The 25,646-nt window shown below is 40.7% G+C and overlaps 2 protein-coding genes across 4 annotated transcripts in view; one reads left to right on the forward strand and one right to left on the reverse strand.

Annotated features, from left to right (window-relative positions):
- WASHC5 (WASH complex subunit 5) overlaps nt 1–2,697 on the forward strand; it is a 69,403-nt gene extending 66,706 nt beyond the window's left edge. The window contains exon 29 of one of the 2 annotated variants that reach the window (XM_021088931.1): nt 2,290–2,697. In XM_021088931.1, the coding sequence (XP_020944590.1) occupies nt 2,290–2,346 (57 nt within the window). In that variant the 3' untranslated portion in view covers nt 2,347–2,697. The remainder of the gene's footprint in view (nt 1–2,289) is intronic. The other variant, XM_021088932.1, reaches the window with a different exon arrangement.
- Nucleotides 4,951–25,646, reverse strand: part of SQLE (squalene epoxidase) — a 30,364-nt gene continuing 9,668 nt past the window's right edge. Inside the window, 9 exon segments of one of the 2 annotated variants that reach the window (NM_001101026.1) lie at nt 4,951–5,487; nt 6,228–6,315; nt 8,537–8,633; nt 9,443–9,585; nt 13,987–14,082; nt 16,809–16,980; nt 17,065–17,178; nt 18,450–18,546; nt 20,868–21,048. In NM_001101026.1, coding sequence (NP_001094496.1) covers nt 5,295–5,487; nt 6,228–6,315; nt 8,537–8,633; nt 9,443–9,585; nt 13,987–14,082; nt 16,809–16,980; nt 17,065–17,178; nt 18,450–18,546; nt 20,868–21,048 — 1,181 coding nt within the window. In that variant the 3' untranslated portion in view covers nt 4,951–5,294. 2 annotated transcript variants of the gene reach the window in all.

Here is a 25,646-nt window from a genome sequence, read left to right on the forward strand (position 1 = left end):
AAGAAATACGAATGGCCAATAAACATTTGTAAAGATGTTCAACCTTAGTTATATTAAAAGGCCATGATTCAAAATAACAGTAAAGGGAGTTCCCATCATGGCTCAGCGGTCAACGAACCCGACTAGGAACAATGAGGTTATGGGTTCGATTCCTGGCCTTGCTCAGTGGGTTGAGGATCTCACGTTGGCATGAGCTGTGGTGTAGGTTGCAGACGCAGCTCAGATCCAACATTGCTGTGGCTGTGGTGTAGGCCAGAGGCTACAGCTCCAATAGCCTGGGAACCTGCATATGCTGCTGGTGCAGCCCTAAAAGACAAATAAATAAATAAATAAATAAAATAACAGTAAAATTACTATTTCCATCCAAACCAATCTTTGTACTTTGGGTACAAAGTAAAATATTGGACTCCCAGTGCTAGGAAAGATTCAAAGAAATGGGACTTTGCAGTACTGTCAATGGGAGTGTAAATTACTATTCTCCAGGGAGGGCAATTTATCTCTTTTTAAAAACTTCCTGTAATATTTTGCCAGCAATTACACTGCTAGAAAATTACCTGCTGGGTATATTTGCAAAAGCTCACCAATACAGTTCCTTTTGTGGCTCAGCAGTTAGCAAACCTGACTAGCATCCATGAGATTGCGGCTTCGATCCCTGGCCTCACTCAGTGTGTTAAGGATTCGGTGTTGCCGTGAGCTGTGGTGTTGACCCCTAGCCTGGGAACTTCCATATGCCAAGGGTATGGCCCTAAAAAGCAAAAAAAAAAAAAAAAAAAAAAAAAAGCTTACCAAGATGCTCATGTAAAGATGTTCATAACATAAAATTTAACAAAGGTAAAGGACACAAGATTATGGGATCCTAGTTTTGACTGTGTAAATTGGAAGAATTCGACACAAAGCAATTATCGGTTTTAGTTTTCTCTAAGGAATTGAGATTAGAGGTTTATTTTGGGTTTTTTTTTTTTTTTTGTCTTTTTGCCTTTTCTTGAGCCACTCCCTCGGCATATGGAGGTTCCCAGGCTAGGGGTCTAATCAAAGCTGAAGCCACTGGCCTCTGCCAGAGCCACAGCAATGCAGGATCCAAGCCGCGTCTGCAACCCACACCACAGCTTATGGCAATGCCAGATCCTTAACCCACTGAGCAAGGCCAGGGATAGAACCCGCAACCTCATGGTTCCTAGTTGGATTTGTTAACCACTGAGCCACGATGGGAAGTCCAGAGATTGTGCCTTTTTCATACTTCTCTAAATTTGCTGAATTTCCTCTAATTAGTAGATGATACCTTTATAATCAGAAAAAAAAGTTAGACACTGCTTTAAATTTCGAGCACTTGGGGATCCCCTAGTTCTACATTCCACCCCATTCACTTCGTCCCCCCCTCTCAGGGCTTCCTCAGAGCAGTTAAGGAATTTAAAGGCTTTCCTCCTCTTCCCCCTCTGGCCTCTGTCACCTGTCGGATATCCTCTTCTTCCAGGGCTGGTCATCAGTTATTTGCAAGGTGACCAAAGGCCATCTCCTAGTACATCTTTGCAGGTCCAAGTGCCTTTAAGAGCCAGGGAGCTCAGGTTGGCAGGCAAGGGGAGCTTGCAGCATCTCTCCAGATGTGAGCAGTGCCGAGAAATTAGACACAGTAGGAGAAACACCAGAAACAAGGTGGCGGTCTCAATTCGTGCGTGCCCCAGTATTTCCCTGTGACTCACCTTGCTTCAAAGGATGTCTTCATTTCTTTTTTTTTTTTTAATTTTTCAACTTTTCATGAAGGTATAGTTAGTTTATAATGTTGTGCCGGTTTCTGCTGTACAACAGAGTGACCCAGTCATACAGGTATATCCATTCCCGCTCTTGTATCATCTTCCGTCATGGTCTATCCCAAGAGTCTGGATATAGTTCTCTGTGATGCACAGTAGGACCCCACTGCTTATTCATTCTGAAGGTAATAGTTTGCGTCTGCGAACCTCAAACTCCCCGTCCATCTCTCTCCCTCCCCCTCCCCGTTGGCAACCACAGGTCTGAGAGTCTATTTCTATTTTATAGATGTGTTCATTTGTGCCATCTTTTAGATTCCACCCATAAATGATATCATGTGATATTTCTTTTTCTGACTTACTTCACTTAGCATGATAATCTCTAGTTGCAGCCATGTTGCTACAAATGGCATTATTTCACTTTTTATGGCTGGGTAGTATTCCATTGTATATATGTACTGATTTCTGTAATTTTCATATGGAAAATTTTGAATCGGTTCTGTATATAACACTATGAAACACTTAACTCTTTTGTTTTAATTTTTAGGTTGCTGAAGCACACGTGCCTAATTTCATTTTTGATGAGTTCAGAACAGTCCTGTAACTTTTTCTGCTTCTTCACTGAAAGGATTATCCTTAAATCTTCCACCATCGCTAAAATGAACTTAGAAATGAAGCTCAGCTGCTCATAGAACTGCACTTTTTCCCTTTATTGAGGAAAACGTCAGACATTCTGAGTAATATGTATCTTACAGAACTAGTTAATATCATTAATACTGTTTAAATCATGGTATTACATGCAATTTATATCATGTAGAAGCAGAATACATTTTTGTACTGCCTCTTATAAGTGCTGAATGTAATTGTTATGTATAAATCCATTTAGTTTTATGTTCTAAAGAATTTATTTGTGCAACTCCAGATTTTCAGTAAAACAGTGTTATCAGTACCCAAAGTCATCCTCCTGCTTATTATTCAGACACTGTACATTCTCCGAAAAACCTTGTCTGGAAGGTAAGAGAGGGGTCTAGTACGTCCGACGTTGTGTCCATGGTCACACCCACAACAGGCTGGCAGGCACATGGTGACAGGCAGGCTAGTAGCAAATGAGAGACCACACAATCCATGGACCATGGAAGTTTATTAATGTCTGAGGTTCAGTGTCCTCTTCCAATCCCAGATACCGCGGGGTTGGTTCCCAGCTTCCCTTCAGTAGGACTCCCCCCCACCCCAACTTCAGCTGCTCCTTCCTCTCAGCCCCAGTCCCACCCCAAGTCCCCACAACCATAATGTTATTAGCGATAAGCCCTCATCCCTTATTTTTTTTTTTTTTTTAATAACAGCTTAGCCATTAACTTTTAACTCCAAAATCCTAAGTCACTTTTTGGATGAAAATTACCCTGAAAGGGGGGAGCTGCCATCCTCTTGGGGTGATAGCTAGCTCTGTCCTCCTCTAGAGGGGCGAGGAACAGGTGAAAAAGAAAACAAACCAAAACACCCAGAACCTGAAATGTGCTTGACAGTCATTTAGCAAGTCGCAAAAGAAGAAGCTTGAATTTGTAATCACGAGGCAAAGTTTGAGTCCTGATTCTGCCACAAGTTAAATTTTGTCCCAAGGCCACCTAGTGGCCTGTAAAATCAGGGCAAAATGACTTCTCAGGTTCCCTTCAGTGTTCTGATATTCTGATAAAAGTTAGTTCCTTTGTCAGAAGGTCTCAAATCCTAAGATACTGAAAGAAAGAAAAAATGACTTTGTGTTTTATTTCACTATCATAGTAGAAAGGCGTTAAAAAGACTTCTAGTCGGCAGAGGGAAGCAGGAGCCTCAACAGCCCAGTCTGGTCAAAGCCGAGGGAGGAATTTTAAGTGTGTTGTTTCCCAGCACATAGCGTTCGGGAGTCTTGCCCGCGGAGAGGCTGGTGCATAGGAACGCAGCCGGTAAGTCCCTGGCATCTAAAGCCACTTCTCACAACGGTCTTGCTGTTTCTCACATGTGATCAGGTGCACAGCAGTAACTGCATGAAGTGAGATCTTTAGTTCTTTGTAAAATATGCCCCCCCCCCCTCCAAGAAAGTCAGCTCCTAAGAAGGCCAGATTTAAGAAGGTGAATTTTTAACCAGAAAATAAAAGTGTCAGATAATTTCGAGGGCAATGTCATGAAACCAAGCAAATACGCTGTGCTGAAACATGGCAAAGTGATAGATGCAACCGATTCTACTTATGATGAGGCTAGAAAAACTGTTTCCTCAACTGAGAGAACTTCAACCTCATAGTTGAGAAAAGGGAATTCCCTGGTGGCTCAGAGTCAAGGATCAGACGTTGTCACTCCTGTGGCGCAGGTTTGATCCCTGGCCTAGGAACTTCCACACACAGCAGGAGGAGGGGGAAAGGCTGAAAAAGAGAAATGTTTAATATAAAAGCTTTAAGTCATTTTTAGCCCTGATCATTGGACTCTGAAGTAGTTACTTAATATTTCATATTATATCCTACTGCTCTTTTGGGGGAACAATTTACTTTAGTGATATTTGGGGATTTACTTAAGTTTCATGATACCCTTCTGAATGTCCATAATCTCTTCAAATATATTGTAAACTCGGTGAAATCTGACAGATTTTAAGGCATTATGTCAAATATTGCAAGTGCTTATTTGTTCATTCACTGCTTCTTGAAATAAGCCTAGCCTGGAATTCATATAAAGCCCTCAGTGGAATTACATATAAAGAATTACACAGTGGAATTCATATAAAGCCCTCAATTGCCTTTCTGTATGAATGTGATATTTTCCAAGAACACGGAAAAGAATCCTATCCCAATGGATAAGTGAGGGAAGCTAGAAGGATAGATGACAAAAATAAGGTCCAGAGATTTTAAGGCAACTTCCCCAACATCAAGAGCTATTTAACAGAGACGTTCCCATTGTAGCTCAGTGGAAATGAATCTGACTAGTATCTGTGAGGACACAGGTTCAGTCCTTAGCCTCGATCAGTGGGTTAAGGATCTGGTGTTGCTGTGGCTGTGGCGTAGGCCAGCAGCTACAGCTCCGATTCAACCCCTAGCCTGGGAACGTCCACATGCCTCGGGTACGGCCCTTAAAAAAAAAAAAGTTATTTAACAGAATAGGTCTCCCTCTGCACTTTCCATTCCACTTGGGTTTTCCTTTTCATAATCACGAAGTTATGTAAAGAAGTCATAGTAAGAGACAAAAAGAATGAGAGTTGATTCTTCATTTTATTTGCAGATCCCACAATGACTTGTCTCAGATACTGAATTTAAAAGACAAACTGCAGTTCCTCAGTGTTAGCACTAATTTATGGTAACAATCATTTCTTTTAAATACTATCTTATTTTACCCTTCATTTTAAATTGCAAACCAAAGTATATATTTACATGTTTATATACAAAGAACTTCAAAAACAAATCAATCCCAATCTTGGTCCAGGAGTTTCCACTTTAGAAGTGGGATAGTACTGTGCTATATACATGTCCTCCCAAGTCTCTTGAGACCTGGTGAACTGGAAGTCAGTACTCATTCACCAGTGGTTCCCTGTTAAGCTTAATGAACCAAGTACTTAATTTCTGAGTAAATCAGAGGAAATAACACAGAACATGCTCTGTACAGTACAGCGCCACTACTGAAGATGGCTCGAGGTTTTGTAATCCAGGGCTCCGATTTAAAGCAAAAATAGGTGGCATAGACTGCAACAGCAAAGAAGTGTCCAATTAAAACCAGAGGATTGGGAGACAATCTGTGACAGGAAAAAAACAAACAAACCCAGATATATATGTTAGTAAGACCCAGGGATCAAAATCAACTCACAAAGAGGTTCCAATTATATATCATCTACGAAGGTAACCACACACTCTACATTTTAGGAGACTTTACAAGCTTGTGTCTGCCTGCTAAGGGACAAATGAAATTTTTTTTTTTTCTTACAAGAAACTCAGACTTTTCCCCTGTCAGAGAAGCCAGAAACTCCTCTTATTTACATAAATTGTATGTTTTGAGCTGTTTTCTTTCACTAATCTTGGGATCCCAGTCTGAGTAGCTAGATGGCCTGGCCTCTTGAGTCTAGATTTTTCAAAAGATAACTGTTGACATTCAGATAGCAGATGAAGGAGAAAAATCTTAAAGAATTTCATTTCGCAGACTTACCAAGAATAATTCTACATATGTCTGCGTCAAAACTGAATTTCATGAGTCCCACACTCCAATTGAATTAAATTTTAAACATCTCCATTATTCACAGTTCCCACAGATCAGATCATGTGGATAAACCCACACACAAAAAAAATAAGCTTCTATTTGAATCAAGTGTTTGAGCCTCATCTACTACCATCTTAGAATCGGCAGGAAGTTGATTGGGACACTAATCGATAATAAAATGACAAAATACATAAGGAAGAGAGATTTGCAGTGAATTCATAAACCAAACAGTCCTAAGAAAATCTGGAATTATCTGCTTCCTCGGTAATCAAAATAACTTACACAGAAATCAGCGCAACTGGACCACTAATACATTCTCCACCAAGTTTGAAATAAAAAAAACAGGCTTTTCTTAGTTGATACAGCGAATCTAAAATAAAAGTTAAAAATTACTCTCAATCAAAATAGTCACACATTTATGTTGGGTGCTAATGATATGTCAGGAAAAATGAGGATGTAACATCACACCTCATAGACAATTTCTTAAAAAAAAATCTAGTGCTGGCATTTCAGCAACCCAAGATTTCTTTTAAATTTCATTATTAACATTACAGAGTAATTTAAATATGCGTAAACTTTTGTCTGCTAGTAAATAATTGCTAAATATGTAGGTTTGGAAATTAGAGCTGTGTAAAAACTATTTCCTTGACTTTGTTGTAAATTCATGAAATGATGCAAAATATTTTATATACTCTTTTTCTTATAAAAATGCAACTCTAGAAACCAGATTCCCAGTCTCGAAGACACCAGACCCATATAACAACTGTGAATAGTAAATAATGCCTGTATCTGTACAGGTTTTTTTTGTTTTTTTTTTTTTTTGCTTTTCAAAATAACTCGTTAATCCCTCACAATGTAGTATCATCAACCAATAACCTTTTTAACAGTATAGAACCAATGTTCTTCTCAGGTATGCCCAGATTTTTCTTTACAAAAGATAAAAAAGGATGGAATAGGTAACTTCTACTCTAGTAATGCTCATTCCTCCTCTAATATTTCATAACTTTATTTTGCTTTTGTCAGCAGATTCAAATTTATAATGTAAGAAACTCAGGCGCTTAGAAAAGCTTGGAAAGAATAGCTTAGAAAAACTCTGAACTTAGTTCTTTTATTTTTATACTTGCCCAACCAGCCACTGTAACGTCCATGCCAATTAGCAAGAGAGATTTGATTGGCAAATCACAATGAGTGAAACGTCTTTTAAGTAAGAGCGATGGTTAGAGAGCCTGCAGGAAGCATTTGTACTGTACCATCCTTTGTAATTAGATCACCAAAGCATGGATCATAGAAACAGCTCGGTTCTAAATGTCTTAAGTAATGGGATTCGAGTTCTATTTATTCTTTTTTTTTTTTTTTTTTTTTTTTTGTCTTTTTGCCATTTCTAGGGCCACTCCCTCGGCATATGGAGGTTCCCAGGCGAGGGGTCTAATCAGAGCTGTAGCTGCCAGCCTACACAATAGCCACAGCAACCCAGGATCCGAGCAGCGTCTGCAACCTACACCATAGCTCACGGCAACACCAGATCCTTAACCCACTGAGCAAGGGCAGAGACCGAACCCGCAATCTCATGGTTCCTAGTCGGATTCATTAACCACTGAGCCACAACGGGAACTCCTCGAGTTCTATTCATTCTTGAAAGCTTGAAATGTCAAGTGTCACTATCCTGCCACTCACTAGTTTGTAAACAGCCATGGTTGAAGGTGGCACGTGTGCCTTTTCCTCCAATTCTAGTACTGCTTTTGCTAAGTTATATCCTCAATATGCAGATTGGCTGTCCCCTCTACAACCCAGAAACAAAAGCATGGGAATATTTCAAATGAGTAAAAGATGGATGCCTTCTGCTTGTGCATTTTAGCAGGAGATAAAAATCTAAGTTGGATATAAAGCATCTTTATTGTATAAAATACAACTTTGAAAAGAAATTAAAACTGGTGTTTGGGAAGAAAAAGATTAACAACTGTATTGCCTTTTAATTCATGGCCATTCGTGTGATCTTCGATCACATTCTTATGCATGTGCAGATAGGCATCATCTGATTTGGACCAGAGAAATTAATAGTGATACATTATTGAGGCACTGCTATCAAGGCTAAAGGAAGACAGCAGCCTTCCACACAAAGTGGTGGATACAGGATGATTAGAAGGTAAAAATCTTACTCAAGGATGGAGTTAAAAAAGGATTGCCAGGAATTCCCATCGTGGCTCAGTGGTTAACGAATCCGACTAGGAACCATGAGGTTGTGGTTCAATCCCTGGTCTTGCTCAGTGGGTTAAGGATCGGGCGTTGCCGTGAGCTGTGTTGTAGGTTGCAGACACCGCTCAGATCCCATGTTGCTGTGGCTGTGTGTAGGCTGGTGGCTACAGCTCCAATTAGACCCCTAGCCTGGGAACCTCCATATGCCTCTGGTGCGGCCCTAGAAAAGGCCAAAAAAAAAAAAAAAAAAAAAAAGGGGGATTGCCAACTTAGAAGTGAGAAAATGCAGGGAAGATGTCTATTTCTGGCCTAATCACTAACTTTTTTGTAATTACGTTCCCTTCCTATGCTAAAAATCGGCAATTCAGCAATATTCATTAAAAAATATCTGTACTTACCATCTGTGGCAGAAAATAATTCATATAGAGCCTGAGCAAGGACATTCACAACAAAGGAATGAGACATTTTTCTTGTCCAATAGAATGATTTTTTGGCCTAAAAAAGGAAAGACCACTTATATGGTAAAGATTTAAAAAAAAAAAAAAAAAAAAGGCAAGCGCAAACTGATATTTATAATCCCCTAAACTGACACCTGTCCTGAAGACTAGCTACAGTAATGACGCCTTGCTTACCATGACCACACCCACCAAAACAATGAAGTCATCTCTGAAGCTTTGTGGCCCTTGTAATCCAATGTTACATAATTATCCAAATATAGAAATGGTAGAAGATTCATAGGTTGCAAGTCAGGTTCTTAAGCCTGAGTAGGACTGCCTAAGAATCACTACTGTGAACCAAGCTCCTAGGTACAGATCTTCCCCTGTCCCTCTTAAGCCCCCAAAGACATGAATTTTGATACACTTTTTTGTTTTTGTTTTGTTTTGTCTTTTGTCCTTTTTTTAGGGCCTCACCCACAGCAGATGGAGGTTCCCAGGCCAGGGGTCTAATCGGAGCTGTAGCTGCCAGCCCACGCCAGAGCCACAGCAATGCCAGATCTGAGCCGTGTCTGCAACCTACACCACAGCTCACGGCAATGCCAGATCCCTAACCCACGGAGCAAGGCCAGGGGTCAAACCCCCAACCTCATGGTTCCTAGTTAGATTCGTTAACCACTGAGCCGAAACGGGAACTCCCTTGATAACACTTTTTGTTCTTTTGGCCGGGCCAACAACCAGGGGCTAAACCCATGCCACAGCAGCAACTCAAGCTGCCGCTGCGACAATGCCACATCCTTATTAACTCCCTGAGCCACAAGGAAAGTCCAATTTTGATAAATTTTTATCCAAGAATAATTTAATACCTACCTGGAGAATAGCTGCATCATCATAAAGGTCAGGGATGCCCTTTAGCAATTTTCTCCACAGTTTTATATCATTAAAAGCAACAGTCATTCCTCCTCCCGTGAGAGGATGCCTCATGTTATGTGCATCTCCCAAAAGAAGAACACCTAGAAAGAGAGAATTTAGATTATGACATCACCCTAGAGCATCCTTTAAACAAACAAAAGACTTCTCTGTTAATTTATAAACATTATGAATATGAGCTAGTAAATTAGAATATGAAAATAAATCATTTAAAAACTATGAATTTGTTCCTGGGAATTTTATAAATTCTATTGTGCAAAATAAAATTATAATTTTCAATTTAAAAAAATGTGAAAATACAAGGGACTGAATCATGAATCAAATTTGTTCAGATTCAAGAGTTGATCCAATTAATATTCATTGGGTACCTAACATGTGCCAAACACCGGGACTACAGTGAGAACACGGACGTGGTCCCTGTCCCCAAGGAGCGCACATGTGACTCTAACATTTAAGTCAAACAAGGCCAAGATATTTACAGGGCTTCTAACATGAAAAAACAAAGAATGTACAGACATCCATGCGTAAAAAGCAATTCTTCTACAGGAGGAAAAAACACCAAGAGGTCTTTGGCGTTTCACAGTAATGTCTGCTGCCAGCATTTTAGAGAGAAATGTCTGTATGGTTCTAGGGAAAGAAAAGTAGGCCCTAGGAAGATCAGACCCAGCCACGGTATAGTTCAGCCTGACAGGCTATAGGCAGATATTCCAAAACAATCAGAAATTAATTTAGAACAGGCCTTGATTGAATCTTCTCTGAAAATTAGCGCCTTGAATCAAAACTACAGAAGCAGAAAGCTCTGAAATTTGACTCAAGGCATACCTCCTGAGCAAACTCCTGACTCTAAGACCCCCGGTCCATTGTCAGCCGGCTAATGACCTAGGACATGGGCATTTAAACAAAGCATTTACAGCATTTATTTAATTTTATCTCTGAGAGAAATAGACAACCTTAAAAATAGCAGTTAGGTAGCAGAATTATGGATATTTTTCCTATAATGTCAAAATATGCTATATAAGTAATTATACAATACGCATACTGATTTATGAAAGAGCAGCTTCTAAATATCAACCCAAAGTTTTTATGTATTGCTCAAATACCTTCACGAAAACCCACAAACTATAACCAGCTTTTATTCTCCATGCAACATTCCCGACCCCACCAATTAGGCTATGTCCCCATGGCATGCTTTTCCTATCAATTTGGCACTGGCCTCATTCTGCTTTGCATTATAGTTTATTTATATGATTGTTAGGTAGTTCTTAATGTCCTTTTCCATAGCCAAGGACAGCTGTTTATGTTCTGGAACTAGAGTATCAACAGCTCCCGTTCACACCTCTCCTCAGCGCTGCAGGGCTTGACACTCCTGTTTTCAGGGAAATGCCACCCAATCCCACTCAAATGCCCTCCCAGTCCTTCCCACTCACCATGTCCAAGAGAGAACTCATCATCTCCCCACACATCCCTAACCTTACTCTCTTTGCTATATTTCCAATGTCAGCAAATGGCTGGCAAAATTATCTTCAGTCTGAAACCTGGAATCCATCAAAAGACCTCACTCTCTTACTACCAGTCACCTCTGAGTTTTGTGTATTCTACCTCCCAGATGTTACCCAAATCCCTTCCCTACCTTCCATGTTTATTGCCACACCGTAGTTCAGGCCTTTCAGGCCTTTCATCGTCACTCCCATGGAATTATCAAATAGCCTTACTATAAACTTTAGTCTGAACTTTGCTCCAATCTGCCTTCCACAACAAATCACCATACTATCCCTAAAATAAAAATCTAATCATGCCACTACCTTGTTTTAAACTTTCCAATGAACTCTTAGAACTAATGAGTTTAGCAACACTTCAAGATAAAAAATAAATCTGCGGAAAACAATTATTTTTCTATACACTAGCAATGAAGAATCTGGAAATGAAGAAAAGACCATTTACAATAGCACCAAAAGGAGTGAAACAGGAATAAATTTAACAAAATAAATGGAAAACTTCTACTCTGAAAACTGCAAACTATTATTGAAAGAAATAGACTCTAACAGTTACAGTCAATTAAATTTTGACAAGAGTACCAAGGCACTTCAATGGGGAATAATATTTTCAACATGTGGCTACTGCGGCTGGCTATCCACACTCAAAAGAAGCTGGACCCCTTCCTCACACATTCATTTAACTCAAATGAATCAAACACCTAAATGTAAAAGCTAAAGCTAGGGAGTTCCCGTCATGGCTCAGTGGGAACAAATCTGACTAGCATCCATGAGGACGCAGGTCTGACCCCTGGCCTCACTCAGTGGGTTAAGAATCCAGCGTTGCCAGTGAGCTGTGGTGTAGATCACAGACACGGCTCAGATCACACGTTGGTGTAGCTGTGGTGTAGATCACAGACACGGCTCAGATCACACGTTGGTGTGGCTGTGGTGTAGGTGAAACTCTGCCCCCTAGCCTGGGGACCTCCATATGCTGCGGGGGAGGCCCTAAAAAGAGAAAAATAAAATCCTTGGAAAAAAAAAAAAAAAAAAACCTCAAGCTATAAAACACTAAGAAGAAGAGTTCCCATCGTGGCACAGTGGTTAACAAACCCTAGGAACCATGAGGTTTCGGGGTTCGATCCCTGGCCTTGCTCAGTAAGGATCCGGTGTTGCTGTGAGCTGTGGTGTAGGTCGCAGATGGGGCTTGGATCCCCCATTGCTGTGGCTCCGGCATAGGCTGGCGACTACAGCTCCGATTCAACCTCTACCCTGGGAACCTCCATGTGCCACAGGAAGCAGCCCTAGAAAAGACCTTAAAAAAAAAAAAAAAAAAAAAAACTTAGAAGAAAATATAGGAGTAAACCTTCATGACCTTGGGTTGAGCGAAGGCTTTCCATGTGAAACCAAAAGCACATGTGACAAAAGAAAAAAACTAATATACCAGACTCGATGAAAATTAAAAACTTCAATGGACACCGTGAAAGAAACAAAAAGATAATCCATGGAATGAGAGAAAAATTTTGCAAGTCATGTATCTAACAGAATAAAGAACTCTTAGAACATGACATTTTAAAAAACTTACCCGATTTAAAAAGTGTACAAAGTATAAATAAACATTTCTCCAAAGAAGATAAACAAATGGCCAATAAGCACATGAAAATATGTTTAACATTATCTGTCAGAGACACATAAATCAAAACCACCATGAGGCATCATTTCACACCTACTAGGATGACTGTGAGCAAAAAGGCAGGTAATGACAAGTATTGTCGTCAGTTTGGAGCAGTTGGAATCTGCATGCTTTGCTAATGGGTATGTAAGACGGGTCAGCTGCTTGGGAGGACAGTGTGCCAGTTCCTCAGAGCATTAAACAGTTACACAGGACCCAGCAATTCTACTCCTAGATATGTACTCCAGAAAAACAAAAATAAATATCCAAACAACAACCCATACATAGGTGCAAACCAAAAGTGGAAACAACCCAAATGTCTATCAGTTGATGAAAGGATAGTCAAAAGCTTGTGAACTTGGCCATAAAAGCAAAGGAAGGATTGCTGCATGTTAAAACATGGATAAATGTCAAGCCTGTTACAAAGGATCACATACTGGATGATTCCATTTATAGGAAATGTCCAAAAGAGGCGGATCTAGAGACAGAAAGTAGATTAACGGTTGCCTAAGAGTGGAGAGGAAATGAGTGACCGCTAATGGGTCCAGGGCTTCTTTCCAGCATGATAAAAATGTTAGATGATTGACCGTGGTGATGGCTGCATAGCCTCTGAACATACTAAAAACTTATCAACTGTACACTTTAAATGAGTAAGCGATTTGTGAATTATATCTCAATAAAGCTATTATAAAAAGAACTTTTCAATGACTTTCCATTGTCTATAGGATTAAAACTAAACTTTAAATAAATATCTTGCCTTTCTACCACTCCGACACCCATGCTGTGCTCCAGCCACAGGAGACCACTCAAGTGCACTTCAGGGCCACCGTTTCTCAGCCACCCTGGCTTTTTGTAGACATTGTTCCACCTGCTCAGAAGTCCCTCATCTCACTGTCCACCTGGTGAGCTCCACTCACCCCCCCTGCGCCACGTCCGGCTTTATTTCCTGAGTGACGCCTTCCCTCACCAGCCTTCCCAGTTCACGGGCTCCCCGCCCGGCCCTGTACACCCCTTCAGTGAATCTGGGGCATGTGAGTGGGCTCTTGCGACAGCATTCAGCAGCAGTGTTCTGAAGTTATCTGTCTCTATCTCTCACTAGAAAACTGCCTTCTCTAGATTAAGGATTGCAGTTAATTGTTGTATCACCAATAACAGTGACTTATTTACTCTATTAAATAACGGATATCATTAAAACTCATTTTCACATCAGTAATGCAGTAATCCACAATAACCAATTTTCTGGACCCCATGTCATAAACTATACCACATATATGTCATTTAGAATACTGAATTTGAATACTTGGAATATCCTTTAGAAAATCAGTCCAATAAAATAATACCTCGTTTATTTACTGGCGAAGAAGGGAGGAAGCTTGCTGGCATGGATCTCAAATGAGAATTCTGAGAGGCTTCTAAGAACGGTTCTTTCAGGTGATCTGCAATAAAGCCCGCCCCACCAAACAAATGGTTTATAACATCCCATTTTCAAATTATTACACTTCCTTATCAAGCATAAACAAACAGCTACTACGCATCTGTCATGACTGTTATATATATCCCCGTGGTAAATCCATAATTATTTTATCAATAAAATTGTTCATTAAGCCCCTCGTTTTTCATGCTAAGGAATGACTAAAGAATCTAAGATAAGACTAGATACACACGGAGCTGGAAACACCAAAAAAAAAAAAAGAGGAAAAGTGAGGCAAACCCAGAGACAGAAAAACCACCCACTTCTCTTCCAAATGTTAACTGATTAACACCTGACACTCGTGTATTTAACACCCAACCTCTGGTCACCACCATATTCTGTAACAGGTGGGATAAACCAATTCACATACAGCAGGAGTGTATGTACAGCAGAAAAAGGGTAAGATGTAGAGAGAACCACTTTCTGAATTTCAGTCTCTCTGTCTAGAAAGGAAACAGTTGGATTAGCTCATCTCTGAGATACTTCCTAGTTTTAAAGTCTTGTGCTTCTACCTGTATAGAAAATGGACTTCTGGGAGTTCCCGTTGTGACTCAGTGGTTAACGAATCCGACTAGGAACCATGAGGTTGTGGGTTCGATCCCTGGATCCCTGGCCTAGCTCAGTGGGTTAAGGATCCAGCGTTGCCGTGAGCTGTGGTGTAGGTTGCAGATGCGGCTCAGATCCCAGGTTGCTTGTGGCTCTGGTGTAGGCCGGCGGCTACAGCTCTGATTCGACCCCTAGCCTGGGAACTTCCATATGCCTCGGGTGCTGCCCTAGAAAAGGCAAAAAGACAACAACAACAAAAAAAAAAGCAAGAAAGAAAATGGACTTCCTTTTCATTGAATTTGTATTGTAATCTGAACACAGGAGCAGAACTGCCTGTGTTGAAACCATTCCCTTCTCACAATGAGAATTTCTATAACCTGACTAATATGCACATAAACCTACAAATAGTTTCTCTCCCTGACTACAGGGTGGTCTGCTCCAACTAAGCTCTGGTTTGGAAAAAAACAGTCTACTATAAAAGAAAAAAAAAGCTAAAAAATCACATTATTAACTATCCCTTTTCTAAAATGTGTAACTCAATCGTTCCAACTTGCTTCAGAAAATGGCTTAACTGAGTGAAAATATATTGAAATGCTGAAAATGTCATTATTAAAAGTTGAAAATGGTCCATGTATTCTTTCATTTCTGATAATACTGTCAATAATTAAACACAGTGCTTTCCCTTAGTTTAAAGAATAATTTTAGGTGTTCCCGTTGCAGCTCAGTGTTAACGAACGCAACTAGCATCCATGAGGACACAGGTTTGATCCCTGGCCTCACTCAGGGGTTTAAGGATCCCACGTTGCCGCAGATGCAGCTCGGATCTGGAATTGCTATGGCTGTGGTGTAGGCCGGCAGTTGCACCTCCAATTTGACCCCTAGCCCGGGAACTTCCATATGCCACAGGTATGACCCTAAAAAGACAAAAAATAATAATTTTTTAAAAAGAATATTAAGGAGTCCCCTTATGGTGCAACAGGTTAAGGATCTAGTGTTGGGGCTTGGGTCACTGCTGTTACTTGGGTTCAATCCCAGGCCCAGGAACTTCCACATGCTGCAGGCATAGTCAAAAAAAGTATTTAAATAAAATGGACTCATACCAAGAATAATCTATTACTATAATAATACAATTGGCAAACAGGGTTTCACTTCAATTTTATCAACATTCTTATTTTTTTTACATTTCTTTCTTACATCCTCCCATTCTCAAAAAAAAAAAATCCTAATTTTTATGAGTATTTTACAAAGATGTCTAAAATCTCACAAAGCCTTAAGAGTTCCTATGGTGGCTCAGCAGGTTACGAACCCAACTAGTATGAGCTATGGTGTAGGTCACAGATGCAGATCAGATCCTGTGTTGCTGTGGCTGCAGTACAGGCCAGCAACTGCAGCTCCGATTCAACCTCTAGCCCAGGAACTTCCATATGCCTCAGGTATGGCTCTGAAAAAAAAAAAAAAAAAAAAAAAAAAAAACCAACCCTCACAAAGCCTTTCTGTATTCAACTCCAAACTAAACCGATCTTGAGGACCCCCCCCATGGCCATCACGTTCTGCCAGCAGGGATACAGGAGACAGAAAGACCTGCTTTCAACCTTGCCACGGCTACTTACAGTTTATCTTTGGAGAAGCTGAGTAACCTCTCTGAATCTTAGTTCCCTCATTTGTAAAACTAGGATAATGATAATGCCTACCTCATAGGGTGGTTGTGTAGATGAAATTAAATTATGTTTGTAAAGAACCTCTTATACAGTAGGCCTTCAATAAAAGGTAGCTATCTATCATTTCTACAAAATCCAAACACGGAAAGTAATGAAGTTTAAGAGATATTTCAAGAAATCAGAGACCTTAGATCACTATCAAGACTACCTTAAAAAATACTATATGCCAATATTAATAATTATTTGGAAAACTATGCTTTAATTATTACTATGAAAAAATACATTGAAACTATTTTTTTTAACTTGGAGATTTTTTCATGTGCTAGTTTAAATAGTTCATTCAGCTCCAGTGTATCTGACTGGATGCATTTTTCACCTGCCATCCTTATCTTCGGCCTAATTGTGACAAAGCTTTAGTGGGAACTGGAGATGACCCAACTTACTTGTAGGCGACAGACTACAATGGGAGTGAAATCCTATTTCTTACCAGGTAGTTGTGGGTAAATGTTTTCAATCATGTATTCTCTTAAATTCCTTGGCATTTCTCCTCGGATGTCAACAAGTACTCGAGTTTCACTAGGTGAAATCTGGTAGATGAGAACTGGACTCGGATTAGCTAAAACAAGTTCAGCATGATTTGCTTTAAACTGTGGTGCATTCTAGAAAAACAAATAAAAAAAAATTTTAATAATTTCCAAATTTCAGATTGCTTTTAATTTTCTACAATTGCACTCCTACAGTACCTCCATAAGAAAGCCAACAAAATGAGAGGAAACAGAAACTTTATTGGAGATCAGGTTTTTCCTGAATTTGGAAAAAAGTCCATCTGCGACAATAGTCAATGGAGCATGGAGTTCCTACAACAAAAATAAAGGATAGTCAACTAAATGGTTAAAAATACACAGTGAAAAGACCATTTTTTAAAATGTACGTAAAGTTAAATATATAATTGGACATTACAGAGAGATGTGAAGATAATGCTATTGAAGGAGCTGTTATGTGAGCTCAAGTTAATGCAAGACCATTAGGGGATCACCCTCCCTCAAGACTCTACCATCCAAACCATCTGGGATTCGACCATTTTTTAAAAGGTACGTAAACAAAGTTAAATACATAATCATCGGACATTACAGAGAGGATTTGAAGATAATGCTATTGAAGGATCATCCCCCCTCAAGACCCTACCATCCAAGCCATCTGGGATTAAGCCACTTTGACGGACACAGCTCACAGAAGACTGAATCTCATTACAAACTCCAAAGACCAACCACATTCTTTTATTTGAGAATTTTCTAACCTCAAACAGTGCGTTCAGTCAGTGGCTAGGGCTTAGAACATGTGGAGGAATTACTGATATTACCTTGCAATCGCCTCCATCAGAGTACAATTTCTAGGAGGTGGTAACCCTGTGGGGCAGCAGCCAGGGAGAATCAGCAGATAAGCCCTTGATTTTTCTCTTCTCCTACTAAACCAACAAGAGCCAACGCTGGAAACTATTTTATTCTGCTACTTCTCCAGAGATTCTCTTGCTTTTGCCTTTCTTATTTAAACAGTAATTTATTTTCTCCTAATTATTTCTTTTATGCTGAATCCTTTGTTTTTTCACCTTCCAGCTCCCCTCTGCTTCTCTGCTAGGGTATATTTCTTTTTTATTTTTTGTTTTTTTAGGGCTGCACCTGCGGCATATGGAAGTTTCCAAGCTAGAGGTCAAATCTGAGCTACTGCTGCCAGCCTATGCCGCAGCCACAGCCATGTGGGATCCAGGTCTGTGACCTACACCACAGCTGGATCCTTAACCCACTGAGCAAGGCCAGGGATCGAACCCGAGTCCTCATGGATACTAGTCAGGTTCATTACCACTGAGCCATGAAGGGAACTCCTAGGGTCCATTTCTTATTTCAGTTTTTAATATTGTTAGTATCATGAACAGTATTAAATACCAAGTTTCATTGGTACAGCACCCTGAGGTGCTCTAGGGAGCAATGTGCTGCAGTCTGGTACAGAGGGCTTGGAGAGATCCGAGTCCATTTGAAGAATAATAAATTGGTGAGCCCACTTTTTTAAAGGAGTAGGAGGAAAAGGAAAAAAAAAAACCTCTTAGGAAGAGCTAATATTTGACACATCTCACCTTGATGTCTCCGGTTTCCTTATCCCTGTACTGAACCCCCAAAACGACATCCTCTTCTTCTAATAACTGCAGCACAGTGCCCTCAATAAACTTTGCACTAAAAGATAAACAGAAACAATTTCTCTGCAGCACAATGGAGCAATTTATACAAGGAATGAAAATAATCCCTTTTTCCTTATCTCTAATTTATCCATGTAAATTACACGGGTGTGCACAAAATGTACACAGAGAAAGGTTTGGCGTGGCATAGAGCAAATTCATCAATGGGTTTTAGAATTCTCTGTGCTCTTAATTTTCCAATTTCTTTTTTTCGTTTTTGTTTTGCTTTGTTTTTTGGGGCCGCCCTCAATGGCATATGGAAGTTCTCAGGCTAGGGGTGGAATCAGAGCTGTAGCCGCCAGCCTATGCCACAGCTTCACAGGATCTGAGCCGCGTCTGCGACCACCACAGCTCACAGCAACGCCGGATCCTTAACCCACTGAGCGAGGCTAGGGATTGAAACTGAATCTTCATGGATGCTAGTCAGATTCGTTTCTGCTGAGCCACGATGGGAACTCCATCTAATTTCTTTAAATTGAATGCGTATTACTAATGTCATCATTTTACAAAGCATTTAAAAAAATAAAATACATGCAGAAAAATATTACATACCCACACAAATTCATACCCAGACTCGAGTTTATCCACCAACTACTCAGAGTAGTTACTTCTAGTTAGAGGATCATGGATAATTTTATAATCTTCTCTATATTTTTGAATATTTTTCCATTTCTCTACAATGATCTATTCTGCTTCCATAGATAGCAAATTCTTTCAGTTCTAAGAACAACCCACTGACCCCTTCACTTGCTTTGCCAGTGACATGAGGGCTCTCATGTTTAAAACTTCCTCAGTTCAGAGTTCCCTTCGTGGCTCAGTGGTTAACGAATCTGACTAGGAACCATGAGGTTGCGGGTTTGGTCCCTGCCCTTGCTCAGTGGGTTAACGATCCGGCATTGCCGTGAGCTGTGGTGTAGATTGCAGACGCGGCTCGGATCCCGTGTTGCTGTGGCTCTGGTGTAGGCTAATGGCTACAGCTCCAAGTCAACCTCTAGCCTCCATATGCCGCGGGAGCAGCCCAAGAAATAGAAAAAAAAAAAAAAAAAAAAAAAAAAAAAAACTTCCTCAGTTATAGTGTATGGGGCAAATATAAGTTAATAATTAAAAAGCCCATGGAGTTCCCGTTGTGGCTCAGTGGTTAACGAATCCAACTAGGAACCATGAGGTTGCGGATTCGATCCATGGCCTCGCTCAGTGGGTTAAGGATCCGGCATTGCCATGAGCTGTGGTGTAGGTCGCAGACGTGGCTCGGATCCCATGTTGCTGTGGCTGTGGTGTAGGCCGGTGGCTACAGCTCCAGTTAGACCCCTAGCCTGGGAATCTCCATATGCTGCAGGAGGAGCCCTAGAAAAGGCAAAAAGACAAAAAAAAAGATAAAATAAAAAATAAAAAGCCCTTGAAGGAGTTCCTGTCGTGGCTCAGTGGTGAATGAATCCGACTGGGAACCATGAGGTTGCAGGTTTGATCCCTGGCCTTGCTCAGTGGGTTAAGGATCCGGTGTTGCCGTGAGCTGTGGCATAGGTCGCAGACATGGCTCAGATCCTGAGTTGCTGTGGCTGTGGTGTAGGTCAGCAGCTACAGCTCTGATTAGACCCCCTAGCCTGGGAACCTCCATGTGCCATGGGTTCGGCACTAGAAAAGGCAAAAAGACAAAAAAAAAAACCTTTAAAAATTGTGAATCACTGTGCTGTACACCTTTGCCTTGTAAAACATCATACATCAACTATAGATCAATTAAAAAAAGAGAGAAGAAGCCAGTCCTGTCGAACTAGGTCCTTTGTATGAATGGAACAGGGGATTTTCTCTTCAAGTTCCCTGTCCTGAACTTTTTTTTTTTTTTTTTTTTGGCCATGTCCACAGCATGTGCAAGTTCCACAGGCAGAAATTAAACCTTCACCATGGCAGCAACCCAAGCTGCTGCAGTAACAACACTGGATCCTACTTAACCCACTGCACCACAAGGGAACTCCTGTCCCAGCTTTTAATAGGAGGTACCATATCCACAAACCCCAACTCCCAGGTGGGCACATATGGACTAAACCTTAATTACAACAACTATACCCTCTAAATTCCAAACATAAAAATCACACCGTTTATTTAGTCAAAGGGACTCCTCAAGAGTTCCACTCATTCAAAGGAAAATTATATGATCTTAACAAAGGCCTTGAAGATCTAACATTCTTTTAGCTTAGGTTTATTTTAGTGTCTGTGTTCTAGCCCATACCCACAGGCTTATGGAAATCTGTAAAAGAGTGTTTGTACCAAGGCCAAGTTTAAACGTGTTTCTCTAACATCGCGTGTTTGGAACTGTGGTCTTACTTGGGCTCTGCCATAGCTGCCTTCCGGAGACCCATGATGAATCTTCCATGACGGAAAGCTCTTCCACTCTGCACGTGATTGTTTTCTGATAGAGGGAAAGGAATCTGAACCTCTGATTTGCTTTCCTGATCATGAATGATGTAGCCATCTACAACCTGGGCATCAATACCTTCCATTGTATCTGCAAAACAATTCGGTTCAAAAAAAAATTAACATGCCCAGATGTATACTAGGCACCAGAGGACAAGGATGCATCAAAAATGAGTTTGTTTTCATGAAGCTATACCATTTGGAGAACTGAACATTAATATAACTATTTCAGAAATCTTAATGCTTCTGGATAGTCTTACCAAATACATAAGGTCACAAAGATTAATATTTATATATAAAATTTACTCATTAAAATTCATAGGAAAAAATATTAAGGCCTTAATAAGTATATGGATGATGCATACTAAGCAATATAGAAACACCGAACATAGGGAAAATGTTCAAAACATGATTTAAAAAAAAAAAAATCAGGAGTTCCTGTTATGGCGCAAAGGAAATGAATCCGACTAGGAACCATGAGGTTGCAGGTTCAATCCCTAACCGAACTCAGTGGGTTAAGGATGTGGAGAAAAGGGAACCCTCCTGCACTGTTGCTGGGAGTGTAAATTGGTACAAACAGTATGGAAAACAGTACGGAGGTTCCTCAGAAAACTAAATATAGAACTACCATACAACCCAGCGGTCCCACTTTTGGGCATATATCCAGACAAACACTTTTCCTTGAAAAAGACACATGCACCCATATGTTCATTGCAGGGCTATTCACAATAGCCAAGACATGGAAACAACCTAAATGTCCACTGAAAGATGAAGAGATTAAGAAGATGTGGAATATATACACAATGGAATACTACTCAGCCATAAAATAATGCCATTTGCAGCAACACGGATGGGAACTAGAGACTCTCATACTAAGTGAAGTAAGTCAGAAAGAGAAATACCATATGGTATCGTTTTATATCTGGAATCTAATATATGGCACAAATGAACCTTTCCACAGAAAAGAAACTCATAGACTTGGAGAACAGACTTGTGGTTGTCAAGGGGGAAGAAGGGGATGGACTGGGAGTCTGGGGTTAGTAGATGTAAACTATTGCATTTGGAATGGACAGGCAATGAGATCCTGCTGTATAGCACAGGGAACTATATCTAGTCACTTGGGATGGAACATGACAGAGGATAATGTGAGAAAAAGAACACACACACACACATACACACACACACACACACACACACATATACCTATATATCACTTTGCTGTACAGTAGAAAATGACAGAACACTGTCAGTCGACTACAATAGAAAAAATAAAAAAAGAAAAATGAAAGCACTTACTAAGATTCAAAAAGAAATGGTATATACTTATCAGAATAAAACAGCTTCTGCCCTATAGAAATTCTATAAAAAATAAATAAATAGGCGTTTCCATTGTGGTGTAGCGGAAAGAAATCCGACTAGGAACCATGAGGTTGCGGGTTTGATCCCTGGCCTCTCTCAGTGGGTTAAGGATCTGGCTGTGAGCTGTGGTGTAGGCCGGCAGCTACAGCTCCGATTAGACCCCAGCCTGGGAACCTCCATATGCCACAGGAGCGGCCCTAAAAAGACAAAAAAGACTAAAAAGAAAGCAACCAGAAGACATCACCAGATACACTGGTACTGGCCTTGATGACTCTGAAATGATCTATGTTTGAGGAATAATACAGACACCTTAATCAAAATAACCCTGTCTTTCGAGCTAAACCTGTACAGGACATTGTTTTGAGTCTTGAGGCATTAGCCTGCTGTGTTCTCCTTTGCCTGGCAGAACAGTAAAGCTGTTCTTTCTCTTCCTCAAAACTCTGTCTCCAAGATTTAATTAGTGCAGGTGTACAGAGGCCGTATTTTCGGCTAAACCTCTAATAAGGAATACCTGTAAATAATCTACATAGTAATCTAAGTTAGGTAAAGTACATTATTAAGTATCAATTGAAAAAAGACTATGTATAGCCTTAAAATTATAAAGAACTGCCAACAGTATTGGAAATATGCTTCTGTTATGTGAAAAAGTGGACTTTAGCATATATATTAAAATAGTCACATAATATATATTTAAATACATTAAAGTACAATATATTAAAATAACTTCATTTCTGGAGTTCCTGTTGTGGCTCAGCAGTAACGAACCCGACTAGTATCCATGAGAATGCAGATTCAATCCCTGGCCCCACTCAGTAGATTAAGGATCTGGCGTTGCCGTGAGCTAAGGTGCGGTGTAGACCGGCAGCTGCGGCTCTGATTAGACCCCTAACCTGGAAACTTCTATATGCCATGGGTACTGCCCTAAAAAGACAAAAAAATTGAAAATTAAAAACTCATTTCTGATGAAGGCAAAATTTTGTAATGAACAATTTTATCACAATTCTATGCTAAAATCAAAATAAATCAGTTTTCTGATATGCCTGTTGTGTGTGTGTCCTTTTTTTAGGTCTGCACCCATGGCATATGGAGATTCCCAGGCTAGGGGGTTGTGGGTTCAATCTCTGGCCTTGCTCAGTGAGTTAAGGATCTGGCATTGCCATGAGCTGTGGTGTAGGTTGCAGATGCGGCTCGGATCCCATGTTGCTGTGGCTCTGGCATACGCCTGGTGGCTATAGCTCCAACTGGACCCCTAGCCTGGGAGCCTCCATATGCCGTGGGAGTGGCCCAAGATATGGCAAAAAGACAAGAACAAAAAAAAATCTGCACCCCAAAAAATATTTCAAGGGCTTCTATTATCCACATCACATCATACCTGAGGGGAAATTGATCACACGATGAATGTTAAAAAGGACTCTTACCATGACAAAGGTAAGCATGACTCATAGACTGGCTGAAATGCCTCAGCAGCTCTCCTCATTTTTTTGCTTGAACTACACACAAGAATCCATCAGGCTTGTTGCCACAACCTTGGGGCCCCTGAGGCTAAATGATTCTAAGTCTAGTCACTAGTCTAAGGCATTCCTGGTTGCCTGATGTTCAACTATAAAGGTAACAAAATCCCATCTCAGGATATTGTCACATCTGCCTCAAGTGAACCTCTCGTGGAAGGTGGCGGTTAGGGAACTTACAAGGACAGAGGTGGGACCTCCGCTCACAATGCACTCTCTCCACCTGGGTCCAGGGCCTGCACCAGCTCCTTCTCAGTCCTCTTTTTTCGCTCCTGCCCATCTTACTGACCTCTATACATCAGAGTACAGAGTCATCCTGGACCTCTTGGTAATGTCTTCTAGTCTCATTGAGATACTCTGACTCCTCTATCTGATCCATCAGCAGATCCCACTGCCCCTTCCTTCCAAAAATGTTCCCAGAATGTGACCACTTCCTTCTCTCTATTGCTCTGATCCTGTTTCTAGTCAATTCTCAGTGACACTGCAATAGCCTCCCAACAGGTTTCCCTGCTGACTTGCATTTTGCAATCTATTCCTTTTTCTACACAATAACAAGAATACTTCAAAATAATATTCCTAGGAGTTTCCCCTGTGGTATGGTGGGTTAAGAATCCGACTGCAGCGGCTCAGGTCGCTGAGGAGCACAGGTTCAACCCCCGTCTCAGTGCAGTGGGTTCAAGGATCCAGCATTGCTATAGCTGTGCTTTAGTTGCAGCTGCAACTGGGATCAAACCCTGGCCCCAAAACTTCCATATGCGCAGTTACAGCCATAAAAAAATAAAATAAAATAAAATAATATTTCTAATCGTACTTCTAAAATGTGAAATTTAATAACTCCTTCGAATTCTCCAACCGCTTCCCTTTGGAGTACAAGGCAAATCAGTATAGTGGCCACAATGGAATCCAGCCCCCTTTCCCCATCTGACCTTTCCTCTGATCCGCACAACTCCAGTCAATACTCCTTCCTTGCTGGCTCGCAAAGAGGCCAGGCTCACTCCACCCACCAGGCTTTTCCCTTTGATACTCTCTCTGCCTGGAAAAATCCCTCCTTCCAGATAGCCCTGAGTCTACTCCCTCACCTCCTGCAGAGTTCTTTACTCAAACATTACCTTCTCAATGAGGCTTTCCCTTCCCCCAATGCATTATGTAAAATTACACTTCCCTTCAACTCCCAATATCCCTTTTCTGATTCCTCTCTAAAGCCCTTAAAATTATAATATATGCTCTAGATTTATTTCCTATCTTTTATCACCATTCTCTATACTAGCAACTAAAATGTATGCTCCATGAGGGCTGGAATCGATGTTTTGTTCACTACTGTAGCCTGGGCACCTAGAACAGTACCTACATATGGTCAATGCTTAATCAGTATTCGATAAATGAAGAATGAATGTCACCCCTTTAGTCGTCTTCCTCTCTTGAACCATCAGTGTCTCCCTCTCCACTTTATCATCTCCATGGACACACAAACATGCTCTATCCAGTACTAACAGACCCCTCCTTTACCCTCACAGCTACATTTCACCTCTCCTCTACTTCTGTTTTCTGTTAGAGAAAAACTCAAGAATAATTTCCTTTTTTTTTTTTTTTGGTCTTTTTTTGTCTTTCCTAGGGCCACACCAGCACCATATGGAGGTTCAATCGGAGCTACAGCCACCGGCCTACACCACAGCCACAGCAACGCCGGATCCTTAACCCACTGAGCTAGGCCAGGGATCGAACCCGCAACCTCATGGTTCCCAGTCAGATTCGTTAACCACTGAGCCATGACGGGAACTCCAAGAGTAGTTTTCTAGTCTCAATTTTTATTAACTCTCCCACT

This window comes from Sus scrofa, chromosome 4 (genome assembly GCF_000003025.6).
Source record: "Sus scrofa isolate TJ Tabasco breed Duroc chromosome 4, Sscrofa11.1, whole genome shotgun sequence".
Classification (NCBI taxonomy): Eukaryota; Metazoa; Chordata; class Mammalia; order Artiodactyla; family Suidae; genus Sus; species Sus scrofa.